This window comes from Copadichromis virginalis, linkage group LG16, assembly GCF_057382275.1.
Source record: "Copadichromis virginalis isolate Kocher_CV1m ecotype Utaka linkage group LG16, C_Virginalis_male_GT1.1, whole genome shotgun sequence".
Lineage (NCBI taxonomy): Eukaryota > Metazoa > Chordata > Actinopteri > Cichliformes > Cichlidae > Copadichromis > Copadichromis virginalis.
Genome location: NC_140633.1, coordinates 40,574,894 through 40,588,964, shown reverse-complemented (window position 1 = coordinate 40,588,964; position 14,071 = coordinate 40,574,894). Strand labels below are relative to the sequence as shown.

The following is a 14,071-nucleotide window of genomic DNA, read 5'->3' as shown; positions in this document are numbered from 1 at the left end:
AAGAAGATGGATGATGGATGGATGGCAAACATACATTCAGGAAATATCTGTTCCTTTCGTCTAGTCTTTTTTCAGACTGTGCAAATGTCCAAAGAGGAGCTCCAGAAAGCTGAAGAACTGTTGCTCAAGAGCACTTTAAAAGATACAGGCAGCCTCCCATTAGATGCACCGGAGGTAAAAATGTGATGATTCTAGGTTATGTTCACAAAGGTTGACCTGTGACCTCGAGGGATTTGATCTCAGTGTGTGGAAGCTCGTCCTCACCTGCTTTAAACAGGTGAGTCCAAAGTGTGATTAATACAGCATCATCCACAAACCCTCACATCAGACTCTCAGAGTTCAGTTTGCTTTATTTAAAAATGAAAGAAAGACAAGTCAAGAAAACAATCAAAGAAAAATCATCGCATTCAAAGTTCACTCCAAATATGGGTGGAGATGGCTGCACAGGCATCCAACCTTCACTCCCCTGCAAACCAGATAAACTTGACTTTAAATGAAAAGCATGGGTCTGCTTATTTAGCACAGAAAGCAGGAAATACAGGAACACTTCACAGTAACGCTTCACATATAAACTTACAGTAACGACACCGAGATTTTATGAAAATTTCACTTCCTGTCTCGATTAATGGGATGAAGAAGAGCTCCAGGTTATAAAAATATAGACACAGACGTTATTCAGATTCACAGGAGACGCTATTGTCAGGATTACATCGTCACAGGTCCGACAAAGATGGGAACGACCTGTTGTGGGACGTGTCCCTGTGGGAAACCGTGTCAGCTCAGCGACGATGACCATCTGAACTCAATCAGTCCAGGTGAGACTGAAGGACTGCATCAGCTGTTCAGGAGTTTGACATTTTTATACACGCGCCCCATTTTCAGGCTCAGAGCAAACAGAGCAGGACTTTTATACAAATATTAAGAATAGGTGGCAGAGTTAAAATGATCTGAGCTTGTTCAGCCCACTGAACCAAAGTTTGTTTGATCCAGAATCCACTGCGGTGGTGTAACAGATGCCAACCGACATCATCCATAAAATACTTGTTACACATCATTACACCTGAAGCCCCACACCCGCTCCGCCGGCTCCACCTAAACAGACTTCTCCGAGTGGCTCCTCTTCAGGCGGTCAGACGAGCCGTCGTCATGTGAGCTCTGAGGCGAGAGTCCGGGTGGAGCGCTTCCTCGCCGGTAGAGGATGACGTACGACTGGAAGAGAGGGCGGGACCGTTTACTCTGACCTCTGCTCAGTCACAGCAGCTCTGACCACGAGTACATGCAGACACCAGCATTTAAATAAAAACACCGTTAACAACAGCAGCAGAGGCGAAACACTGATCCCACACTGTGTCATGTGACTTCCTGTGGACTGCATCAAACGTAGTTTGTGTCATCAGATGATTGATAAACTGGTTAAATCTGATCGATTAGTCGCTGTTACCAGAGATTTGGGAAGTCTCGTTTTCAGCACACTGAAGGTCAGCCGGCTGCCGTAGGCGACCAACGCCATGAGGAGGAACACCAGCGCGCAGAAGGCCCCCAGCAGCACCACCAGCATGTACACTGAGGAAGAGACCAGGGTGCAGGTGTTAGACTTCCACCTGCACATTTACATGCCTGAGAGGAAGTGCTCGCTCTGAAACCAGGTTCCTCTTTCAGTCTTCGAACACGGTCCATGTGCCTTCATCAGGGCGTGAGGTCTGTGAACACGCATGTGTCCATACACGGTAATAAAACCGAGCTCCCATTGGCTGTGCCGGACGCACGAATGTGACATCATGTGAAAAGAAGAGCTAGGCTAATCACAGAGGTGCGTCTTACATACTACATTCAATTCAAAACTGACACTCTGGAGTTTCCTCGTGTCTCTGAGCAGTGAGAACATTGACATTCAATAAATATTCTAACTTATCAAACATGATTTTGTGGCACAAACAGGATTTCTTTATCACCAGACTCCAAATAAGCTACAGCAGCGTGTGGACAGAGTCTTCCTGTCACACCGTGGACAATCAGGTCAGCTTTAGCGCCATCATAAACTTGTAATAAGCATCGGCTCGTGTCTGGACTTCTGGACTCCTCCTTCATCTTATACCAGACCCTGAAACTAGCTGTCCTAACTCCTCCCCTCTTTAATCCAACTTTCTTTCCAATTGGGTCTCATGCTCTGGTGGGCGGGGCTTTGACCCCCTCTGTGACGTACTACAGAAGCAAGAGAAGAAGAACTCTGTGATAAACAGTAAAGTGGGTTAATTCAGCTGTTTATACATCAAAACAAGATAAAATTAGAGCTGTCGTCTTTTAGCTCACTAAACTGAAATGACATTAAGCAGGAGAGCAAGTCTGCAGCCACACATACGTGAGTTTCTGGGTGGGGGGCTGGTGAAGGCACACTGAGCTTCACTCGGGATGGCTTTGGAGAAGTGCGGCTTGACGGAGGCGGTCACACAGTACTCCACACCTGTCTGCAGGTAGCTGATCACAGTCTCCTCAGAGTAGGGCATATGCAGCGTGAACTGAAACACACAAACAGACAAAGTTCATACTGACGGTCCGACAGGCGCAAACAAACGTTATCATGTGACAGGAAGAAGATGCTGAAAATGGACCACGCTTCAGCCAACCCTGAGATCCCCCATCAAAGGTTGGTCATGGATCTGCTGCTGTGTGGTGTGGATGATTCACTGTGAAAAGTCCTGATGCTCAGCTTCACGGCCACCAAAATCAGAGTGTTCTCCAACGTGTCCACAAACTGTTTGTGGACCTGAGCTTAAACACGTGCACATGAACACAGCTGGTGAAAAGCTGGACAAGGTGAAGACTGAATGTTCTGGTTTGTGGGCTTTTTAAAAACACATGCAGAGGCAAAGAAGCGCAGCACGTTAGAAAAGGAGAGCCTGATCCAACACAGAAGGAGGAAACTGACAATACGGGAAAACCTGCAGGTCAGGAAGCTTTTAAACCTTCGACCAAACCTTCACAGATTTCTGATTCTCTGCAGGCAGGTTTATGTTATGTAGTTACCTGACCTGTAGCTTCTCCACTAGTTCCTCCAGGTGGCGCTCTTTCCTCCATTTCTTGTCATTCCAAACAAACTGGTGCAGATGCACTGTACTTTGTACTTTGTACAGTGCATCACTTCCTGTGTTACAACCGTGATTTTATTTTTCCAAAGACAGGAAGAGCTGCAGCTCAGCAGCTGATCAGAACAGGAAGTAAAGCAGAACGACGCACTGAGCCGCTAACATGAGGAGCTACAGAGCGCAGAAACATCTGGGCCAGAGGTGGCCCTGTGTGGACTCATATATGTCTGGGATCAGAGACAGAAAGCTGTGAGGAAGCCCACATCCACAGGTCTGTGCTTATATCTCTGAGGTGTTTGATCAACCTACCAGCTGAGAAACGGTGTGCAAGTGTGCCTAGAAGAAGGCAAAGGGGTCCCACCAAACACCGATGGGGTTTAGATTTCTCTTTTGTTCATTCACTGACTGATAAAAATAAATGATTAACTCTTTGATTTTTGAAAGCATTCTTTGTTTACAGCAGTTTCTCTCACCTGCCTAAAACCTTTGCACAGTACTGTATATGTGTGTGCGTCACATAAAAGTCCACACAGGTGAGACGTGGATTTGCTGGACAAACTGTGTTCACACCTGAACATTTTAGAGAGTTCGGGGTCACTGAGGATGGACTCACTACTCATAATGTGAAAGTGTGACACGACTCCATCCTGGACTCATGATGTCGACTTCAGCAGAAAATGTTCATTTTGTGTACTCGGACATAAATGCGATGAAAGTCGTGTGGCTCGTGATCGATTCATAAAGTTCCATCACAGGGATATTTTCAGTAAGCTGCTGTTGCAGCTCGTTAAGTCGCTCGTATTCTGTGTTTGTGCAGTTATTGCCAGCTGTCAAAGCTGAGCATTAGTGAGTATGGAGGTTAAGGAGGTCGTGTCCCGCCTTCGCCCAGCCGCTGGTGGGCTGATCATCTCGGTGACGGCACCATCTCCTCCTGGTTTAATGAGCTTTAAACCTTTAAGTACCCATGAAGACAGCAACAACAAATCACTATAATTTTATAAACGTAACCACATACGACTTCTTGATTAAACATAACCAAGAAGTTTTTCCACAAAAGGGACACAGAGAACGAGAGGACTCACATCCAGCAGCAACAATCAGAAGATAATGAGCCGACTGAGACTGTGGTGGAAAAAGTTGTTTTTTCACCAAAACCCTCAAAATAACTGTTTTTCTTTAATGTTTGTTATGTATTTACTGTGTTTTTGCTACAACTGCTTTGAACTGCTTTTATTTTTCTTGTGAAGAAGACATTAAGTGTTGTTTTAGTGGATTTTAGCTCAATATGTGAATTATTTTCATCCTAGTTTTACAGGAAATACTGTGAAGTCGTACATTAAAGTTTTATTTGTAATAAGTATTTGATCAAAGCCAGAATAGTTGTTAGTTTGTTGCTCTGCTACAATCTGCAGGATACGACACATTTTCCAACATACTGAAGAGTTTATTGTTTTTCTCATAAACGTTTCACATTTGTACTGAAAATTTGCCATTTTTGTTGTAAATGTCTTATTTTCCCCATAAATATAAGATGGTTTGGAAAGCTATGTGTGAAAGCGGAGCTTTTGAAAGCTGCTTGTCGTGCCTCGTGCGCACCTTTACTTCCTTTTTTGACACCAGACCGTGCGCCATGTTTTTGATGTAGGCTTCTGATTGGCCAACACTTCTGCGTTTCCACGTGGACGAGGACAATTAGACAGTAAGTGGTTGCACTTAAAGCACCCAGAGTATTAATCACATGTGTGGGCGTGGCCACAGATGTGCTGTCCAGCTTGACTCTTATTGATTGTGCAGAAACATCACTATTACTGCTACAAATAGGAATATATTCATCTTCATAATAACGTTTTGTTTAGGTTTTTGTTTATTATGCTTATTTTGGTCACAGATGTATTTTGGGGCGTGTGAACGTGCTCTTTGTGTTAGCGCCTCCTGTGTAAATGTGATACAGGCTATAAATCAGCTCTACACCTGCAGCCCAAACCTCCAGACGCTGTCTCACCTGCTTAACTCCTGACCCCGATCAGGGGGTATCAGCTGACCTCCACAAAGTGAATGAATCCTGCCTACCAGGACATGTAAGCGGGGGATTTTTCTGTAACTTTCAATGGGACTTTCAGGTCCTGCTTATTGAGGAAGACTCTGTCAATCATGTGTGTTTAATCTCCTCCAGCCGACATGTTCCAGCTCGCAGAGATGACTGACCCTCTTCTCTTGAAGCTCAGCGTTTCCCCGAACACAGGCAGATGTGAGCTGGGGAGAGGAAGACGCTGCCAAAAACCACAGAGTGAAAAACGTCAGCGGCGCCTCTCCAAGCCGCGAGGTGCTTAATAATCGTAGCGAGCTTTCAGACGAGCTGCTGTGTGGGTTTGCCGTTGTGATTTCTTGGTATTCCACACGGCTCAGAGTTTCACAGCATGTAAACGGCCTCCGTTACAACACGCAGGTGTGCGTGACGCGGGAGGATCCGAGGCTCTGCGGCTGGTTCGTCTCAGCATCAAAAAGTTCAAATTTTCCACAAAACACAGAAGTGCTGCTAAAGGAGCGTGGATGAGGTCAGCTCCTGTTTAAGGTGGAAGAGTAAATGTTGAGCCTCACCGTTTATTAACAGCAGGGCTGAAATGTAGGAAAGTTTGCTCTCCATGGAAAACTGTGTCGTCTTACATGATGATGACCAAGAACAAAAACCTACATTTGAATGAACCATGAGAACTTCACAAGATCATAAAACATTTCCTTGTAATAAGTCAAAGCGAGAGAAGTACTAATAAAAATCTGGAAATGTAGTCCTTCACAGACGTGTGCAGGAACTTTGTACTGTCGAGTACACCAAAAACACAACCACATGCAAACCCCTGTGGGTGTAGCCACAGGAGGAAGACAGGAAGTACCGTTTAAACGCACGCATGTTTGCAGAACTCAGATTACCAGTGTGACGGCGCCGAGACAACCGAAGCGCTCCGAAAGTTTAGTCGTAAAATTATTGTGTTGGTAAAATATTTGTTGTATTTGCAGCGGCACAAGTAAAGACTGTAATCTGAATAAATGTTGCTTCAAAACTCAAATCCTGATGAAAAGACGTGTTTGACATGTTCATTCATTTGTTTTCATTTATCGTTGAACGAGTCACAAAATGATTTTAGATTTCAATTTGTGTTTTAAACACTTTTAGTTTCTGAACACTGCGATGATTTACAAAACTTAAATATCCCTGAATTCTCTTTAATCAGAAAAGTTATTTTATACCAACAAAAAAAACAAGATTTACTTATAAAATAAAAGCCAAGATTCACTCATTAAAGAAAAGCTTGTATAACTGGATCAACATGTAAGGAACTTTCTGAGGGACACCTTTGTGTCCACACACACAAAATCTACAAGATAATCTAAAACAACAGGCAGAGTTTGTAGGTTGTTTTAGAAAAGTCTCAGTCTTTGTGTGTTTGGCCTTTTGTCCACATGTAAATGGGGTCCTGGGTTACAGAAAAACTGAAAGAAGACAAACAAGTGTACATTTATCTGGTTTTATGATGGTGGGGCAGCTTCTGGTTTGTCTGCATTCTTGTACCGTTAGGTTTAAATATCCACCTGACTTTTCTCGTATTTTGTGTTTTCATGTTTAAAGCAGTTCTTGGGGGTAACGGGGGAAACCCCCTTTTCAAAAAACACCCGAGTGCTGGTGGGCGTAGCCTGAGTGTACGGCCGACATACCTCCGCTCCGTCGCGGGTTCGTCGTACGTGGAAGACTAAGTCTGTGTGGCTGTCCTTCAGGTGCTCGCTCGCCAAGACTTTAGGAAGTGTGAGGTGCAGGATTAAACAGTTCCCACATCCAGACACCGCAATGTCAGGAGGTCCAATCACAGCTACAGAAAAAAGAAGAAATTCAGTCAGCTGGAAGGAGACTGGACACAAATCAGTACAGCGACACAAACACAGGCGATGATTTTAGTTTCTGTCAGCAGAAAAACCCTGAAGAGATTTCTAACCAGGGAAACTGTTCTCAAAGGAAAACGTCATGGGACCGTGTAACATCTGTTTAACGAAGCTGTGAGCAGGATTAGAAGAAGATGAAGGTAAATCATTAGGAATGTACAGGTGATGGCACGAACAGTCACATGATGTGGATACGGCGACGTATCCTGGCTCAGGGCGAGCTTTGATAAAACAACCACAAAACCAGAAAAATATGATGTTTGTGGTGTTAAATGCAAGATGGTGGGTGGAGTTACTGATGTAACCTGTGTTAATAGGAGTTATCGTTTTACACTGCTGTAAGGTTACAACAAATATGACATAATAATAGGTACAAGTGTGCTGTGTTGGCTCTCCATCACACGCTCATGCTTTCATCATAAAACTGGTAATGAAACGTGTTAAAGTGCCTCACTGTCTGACAGCGGCAGGAAGCTGTCCGATACCGTCCAGCTGGACCTCTGGGTGGCCGTGAAGGCCTGGACACGAGCTACGTAGTGGTCGAACGGGTCCTTGAAGGCTCTGGTCAGGTCACATGTTTGTCCCGCCCTCAGTGCCACGCAAGCCGGCACCGGCTTCCACAACTGCTTTCTTCATGTCGAAGAAAACAAAACACAAAGACAGACAGATTACTGTGTCATCCTGTGAAATAAACCTTTCACAGATGAATGAAGCTGTGGGCGTGTGCGTCATCCACAATAAATAACCTCACATCTGCCTTCAAATAAATATGAAAGTTTACATTTACTCAGAAAGGAAAGTGCTGACTCTGTATTTAGAGGTGCCTCAGAAACAGAAATGAAACATGAAACTTACTGAACAAAGGAGCTAAATAAGCAACAAACACAGGAGATATCATTCAGGATCAAACGAGGCTGAAATTAACTTTACTGACATTATTGTGACCTGACGTTTTAGTAAGAAGCACCTTCAGCCCAGGAGGTGCCAAACCTCAGGGACTGAGAAACCAAGAGTACAGTGAAGAATTCATGTTATAACACAGAAACTGCTTCTGTTTCTGGGACATCATCACTAGAATATCGACTTGAGTCATTCCCAGGCGCCGTTTTTACATTTCTGACTACAAAGCTAACCACACAGTCTCTGATGTACTGTATTTTCCGCACCATAAGGCGCACTTAAAATCCTTTAATTTTCTCAAAAATCATCAGTGCTCCTTATGTATGAACTCTGGTTGTGCTTACTGACCTGGAACTGATTTCATGACGTACACGGCGCTCAAAAATCTGTTAAAAATGTTTTACAACAACTTTGGTACAAGATGAAGCCGCACCGCTTGATGAACTATCAGGGGGTTACGGCAACTGTAGTCAAGGGGCCTCACGGAGTAATCTGGGTCCTAAACTCCGCTTCAGGTCCCAAAGTCAAACGAACACTGCGGCATCACCGAGAGTTACAAACTGTCTAAAATCTTTCATCTTTAAATAAAATGATCAGTGTTGCTGCTTTACCAGGTGTAACAATTAAGTTTAACATCCATGAAAACAGGATTTATTACGTTTAACAGAGTTAGAAGTTAGCAGGAAGTTCGCTCGCTAGCTTCCACCTAAACATGATGTAGCATGTTCTGACTGAGAGATTTCTGAAAAATTCAAACGTACAGCTCTGCTATCACTTCCAACATAAATGAAGACAGAAAACTAAACAGCAGTGACGTTTGTAGGGTTACTGAAGTTGGGCTAGCTGCTATATAATGATGTGCTACGTGATCGCTAGCAACACAGCTATGTTAGCCTAGCATAAACACAGTGAAGCTGGAGGATGAACGCTAACTTTTTTCCACTCGATAAAAGTTAACATGAGGGTTCCTGATGGTTAGAGACAAATGCAATCACATGGCAGGATGCTGTAAACGGACCAAACTTCAGTCAGGAGAACAACTGAGATAATCCATCCACAATACGAGGTTAGTCAGGAGACACTGGCTGGTTTTAACCTTTGTGCTGTGATAGTACTAATCACTAATCACTGCTCTGCCATGTCAAACAAGACCAAGCGATCTGTCCAAGCTGCTCTATTAAAAAGACCAGTGAAAGCCTTTAAATTTAGCCTGACACTCTGAATCTGAATCGGTTTTGTTTGAGACAGCTTAAATTTCTGATCAGATTTTCTGAATACCTGGAGCGGACGACTTCTACCATGAATTGGGCGTCAGAGGGGGTCTGAGGGCCCGGCTGGAAGCTGAGTGTGTGTTCCAAGTTGATGGAAGAGATGGAAACGCTGGAGGGTGCAGAAAGGGAAATGCCCGTCGCTACAGAAAGGAAGAGGATATAAAAAAGTTTTAAAATAATCCTCCTGTATGCTTAGACAGGAAGTGTTTGTACTCACACAGTTTCGGCTCTGCAGATTTAAAATGAACCTCTCAAAACGCATTTGAAGTACAAACTCTCAGCTTTACTTCACGGAGTGGAATAATCAACTATTTTATAACAGGATAATGTACTTAACACTGTTTCTTACACAGGAGTGGATATATCTTTGTTTCTTCAAAAACAAAACTCATCCATCCAATAGTGCGAGGGACCATTTGCTGAGGACTCATTAACAGTTTGGTCCACAGAGAGAACAAAGACAAGATCGTGGACATCCACAGGAGACAGAGGGGGATGATCCCAGGATCCTTTCCATGGTGAAGAAAACCCCCCTTACAACATCCAGTCAAGTGAGGAAGACTCAACGTGAGGAAGACTCCTGTTATCGTAGGCCTTTACACACAGACTGACTCAAAATTCAGAATTTTTCAGATGTGAACTTGTCTGTAATGTTAGCATGAAACGATGAGCTCGTCCTGATGTTCCTGAACACAAAAAGGAAGAAACAGAGATTCTGGTTTGTCCGATGCTCGGGAGCAGGCGGCAGCAGGGAGGATTTCCTATTCTGATCCCCGAGTCGAAGCCTTGGGACGGGTTTCAGGATTGAGCTCCTGTTTATTAGAGTTGTGACCACATCTGAGGAGGCAGAGTACTGATTCAGAGAGCCGACTGACCCGCAGCAGCAGCTAGCTGTGAATCTGAGGGATGCAGGATTATTTACTGTTTATAACTTTGTGTGACTTGAGCTACGAGAGCAAGTGTGGCCAAACGCAGTGACCTGAATGGTCAGATATTTATTCACATGTGAAAGCTGGAATAACCCAGCGTGATCGGAGAAATTAATGCTTTAAAGCTGTTCGCTATCACCATCCTGACACTTTGGAGCTGAAATCATAAATGTGGGTGAGAAATGTAGGGAAGCTGAATCTGCAGGAACTTTTCACAAAACTAGTTTAGAAGTCGGAAATAGAAAAGCTTAAAGCTCTAATGTCCAGCAGGGGCCGACTCCTCTGGCTGTGAAATGAAGTCTGATTGCATAGAGGTCTGTGAGACATAAGCCTCCAACTCAAAAAAGATGGTCTCATTGGAGTAAGAAGGGACCTGAAAACAGGGAGGGTTTAGGGCGGAGCTACATTTGATTGACAACTGCATCGTCCCTCTGTCCTCGCAGGTCTCACATCAAATCAAATCAAAATGTATTTCTATAGCACTTAATAATACAACTAAGTTGACCAAAGTGCTTCACAGTCGGTCAGAGCAATAGCATAAGACAGAATAAAAACAGTTAGAAGGAGGACAAGAAACAATAAGGTAAACAGCATAACTAGCCGTCTGTGAAGGTTCTCAGTCATCCAGGTCATCGTAGTCAAAGGAGCTTGCCAGACGCTTTTCTTTGCAAGCTCCTTTGACAGCATAACTAGCCACGAAACTAGTTTGAATCAAAAGCCAAACTACAATAACACGTTTTAAGACGCAATTTAAAGACTGGATGGACTCGGAGGAACGAATATAGGGAGGGATGTTATTCCAGAGGCTGGGAGCTACGACAGCAAAGGCCTGACCTCCTCTGGACTTCAGACGAGACCTTGGTTGGGTCAGGAGCATTTGATTGGAAGATCTACAAATGGAGGTGATCGGATAGATACCTGGGAGCCGATTGAAAATTTTAAAAGTAAGCAAGAGAATTTTGAAATTGATACGGTAGAGCAGATCTACCTGCTCGTTTGTCACATCTGGGTTCAAAGCATCAAGATGATGATGAGGAAACATCTTCATGATGGGAATACATCACAGTGTGTCTGTGAGGTGTCTGTATGATGTGCTTGGATCATGACAGTGTTCTTTAGTTCTTTAAAGACATCCACAGGAGACGACGGATGTTTCACTCAGAGCTGCTCTGACCTGCCTTTTGGCCTACTTTGGACAAGTGGACTCTGTCACTCACCTTCAGCCTTTATTCAAAATGATCACGATTAAACCTCCAGGTTTGGGAAGGGTGGGTTTACAAAAAGAGCTTCCAAATGGGAATGTGGACAGTTGGATCACCTCCAGACCTTTCACCCGCTTCATTTACAGAGAAACAGCAGCTCCATTTGATCTCCTGAAAATCAGAAACTGTGCAAAGAAATGTCTGTAGTCTCTCAACTAAGTGAGTAATATTCCTGTTCAATCCCGTGAAGTAAAGCTGAGATTCTGCACTTCAATCACAGAGTCACCGCTATAAAAGGCTGTGACTGTTCAGAGACCTACAGCAAAGAGCACTTCAGTACAGACTGAGAGGGAAATGAAACTTACCTGAGCCACAGACAAGTGGCTACTACATAAATGCAGTGCAGGCTGTTGGAAGAAAGACATACACATGACAGCAGAGTCAAACGAACACTGCAGCATCACTGAGAGTTACAAACTATCTAAATTCTTTCATCTTTAAATAAAATGATCAGCGTTGCTGCTTTACCAGGTGTAACAATTAAGTTTAACATCCATAAAAACAGGATTTATTATATTTAACAGAGTTAGAAGTTAGCAGGAAGTTAGCTCGCTAGCTTCCACCTAAACTGATCTACGTCCCTACCCTCACCTATGGCCACGAGCTGTGGGTAGTGACCGAAAGAACGAGATCGCGGATACAAGCGGCAGAAATGAGCTTCCTCCGAAGGGTGGCTGGCCTCTCCCTTAGAGATAGGGTGAGAAGTTCGGCCATCCGGGAGGGGCTCAGAGTAGAGCCGCTGCTGCTCCACATCGAAAGGAGCCAGCTGAGGTGGTTCGGGCATCTGACAAGGATGCCCCCTGGGCGCCTCCTAGGTGAGGTGTTCCAGGCATGTCCCACCGGGAGGAGGCCCCGGGGCAGACCCAGGACACGCTGGAGAGATTATATCTCTCGGCTGGCCTGGGAACGCCTTGGTATTTCCCCGGATAAGCTGGAGGAGGTGGCTGGGGAGAGGGAGGTCTGGGCCTCTTTGCTTAGGCTGCTGCCCCCGCGACCCGGCCCCGGACAAAGCGGATGAAAATGGATGGATGGATGGATGGATGGATGGCTTCCACCTAAACATGATATAGCATGTTCTGACTGAGAGATTTCTGAAAAAAATCAAACGTACAGCTCTGCTATCACTTCCAACATAAATGAAGACAGAAAACTAAACAGCAGTGACGTTTGTAGGGTTACTGAAGTTGGGCTAGCTGGTATATAATGATGTGCTACATGACCGCTAGCTACACAGCTATGTTAGCATAGCATAAACACAGTGAAGCTGGAGGATGAACGCTAACTTTTTTCCACTCGATAAAAGTTAACATGAGGGTTCCTGATGGTTAGAGACAAATCGCAATCGCATGGCAGGATGCTGTAAACGGACCAAACTTCAGTCAGGAGAACAACTGAGATAATCCATCCACAATACGAGGTTAGTCATTAATATACTGCTGCAGGGGCTGTAGCTACATCAGAAGGGTTTAAAAACTGAGTTTTAAAATGAACAGTGGTGATAAAAACCGAGAGAGGCCGACAGGGATCACTGACTGTTTTTAGGGGCTTGTTCAGATTAAATAGAACAAAATACAAAACATGTTAAAAACACAACAGCCTTAATAAACCTGGCTCAGGGTTCATACTCATCACTTAACAGCCAGATCCCTACACTGACTAGGGAGGGAGCTAAACCTGACATGTATTATAGCATGTAACACTGTAAGATATCTATGACAATATAAATAATCTGAAATTAGTTCAGAACTTTTACTTTAAGTGTCTAAATTCTTCCTTTAGCAGTGTCTGAACATTAACTCGACACAGGCTGCTTTAAAACCTAAGAACAGAAATGCACAAGGACCAAACCCAAGCATCAAGATCCAGCTGAAAGTTTTACTTATCGCACCTTCATGGCACCATTATCAAGGTCCAGAGACTTTAGAACAATAATATTATAGAAAATCTGAGCAATAAATCACTTTACTGTCAGTAAACTTCATTATCAACTTTTATATTGTGATTTTGTGTCAGTCTTTTGGCAAATGAGCAAAAGTCATTCTACAAGTTTAAGGAAGTGAAGAGAAATGAAACCAGAAGTAACATTTTACAACAAATAATAATGATAATTAGTTATTTAAAATGTTATTAATATAATAGGTCATTTTTTAAACTGTCACAGTTTTTCCTTCACTACCAGTCTGATTTCCTGTGACCCCCTCCTCCTTTGAACTCCCCCAGAAACAGATTCAACACCCCTGTAAACCTGCTGAGAGCTCAAATCAGACATTTCCTGTAAGTCCATGAGTGCTTCAGTAGAAATAAGAATGATTATTAATTCTCCTGCTAACATCCACACTCACTCTTTTCCTCCAATACACACAAACTTCAATGCAAAGGTGTAAAAAACCAGAGAAAACAACAGAAAGCTTCAGTAACCCCCCACCTTCACCCCAGTGAGCATTACCAAGATGTAAATGCAGAAGCAGCAGCATCCACAGCCCCATCGTGTGTCCATGGACTGTGCCAAAGTTAGACTGCTTCAAGGCGGCTGATAAGCTGTTTGTGGGGCTGAGGACAACCTATAGAGGGAGGGGAGGGCAGCACAGGGGCATGTGTTATTGTACAGCTCTGAGTTTCTGTTTCCACAGAAGTCCCTCCCTGCTCACACTACAGCTCCAGCTCCTGATCACAGAGCACACAGGACGCCAGCA

General features: G+C 44.0%; 1 protein-coding gene across 2 annotated transcripts; it reads right to left on the bottom strand.

Moving 5' to 3' along the window:
• Positions 1 to 332: 332 nt before the first annotated feature.
• On the bottom strand, positions 333 to 14,015 carry LOC146691400 (interferon alpha/beta receptor 2-like). 2 transcript variants are annotated; one of them, XM_085434814.1, is made up of 7 exons: positions 13,825 to 14,015; positions 9,195 to 9,327; positions 7,471 to 7,646; positions 6,795 to 6,946; positions 2,360 to 2,516; positions 1,442 to 1,563; positions 333 to 1,209 (listed from the first exon to the last, which is right to left on the bottom strand). In XM_085434814.1, exons 1-7 carry the CDS (start codon positions 13,862 to 13,864, stop codon positions 1,093 to 1,095), a joined length of 897 nt encoding a protein of 298 aa, XP_085290940.1. In that variant the 5' UTR covers positions 13,865 to 14,015; the 3' UTR covers positions 333 to 1,092. The 2 variants fall into 2 exon arrangements, with proteins under 2 accessions (XP_085290940.1, XP_085290941.1); XM_085434815.1 differs by lacking the exons at positions 333 to 1,209; positions 1,442 to 1,563 and adding an exon at positions 1,570 to 2,202.
• Positions 14,016 to 14,071: the final 56 nt, after the last annotated feature.

What these genes read in the sequence shown, in the direction of transcription:
- LOC146691400 (XM_085434814.1), bottom strand. Translation starts at nt 13,864, where the DNA reads ATGGGGCTGTGGATGCTGCTGCTTCTGCATTTACATCTTG. An exon ending in GAACCCGCGACGGAGCGGAG is followed by an intron (nt 2,517 to 6,794) that starts GTATGTCGGCCG and finishes TGTGTGTTTCAG; the next exon opens with TTCACGCTGCATATGCCCTA. An exon ending in CCCCCCACCCAGAAACTCAC is followed by an intron (nt 1,564 to 2,359) that starts GTATGTGTGGCT and finishes TCTCTTCCTCAG; the next exon opens with TGTACATGCTGGTGGTGCTG.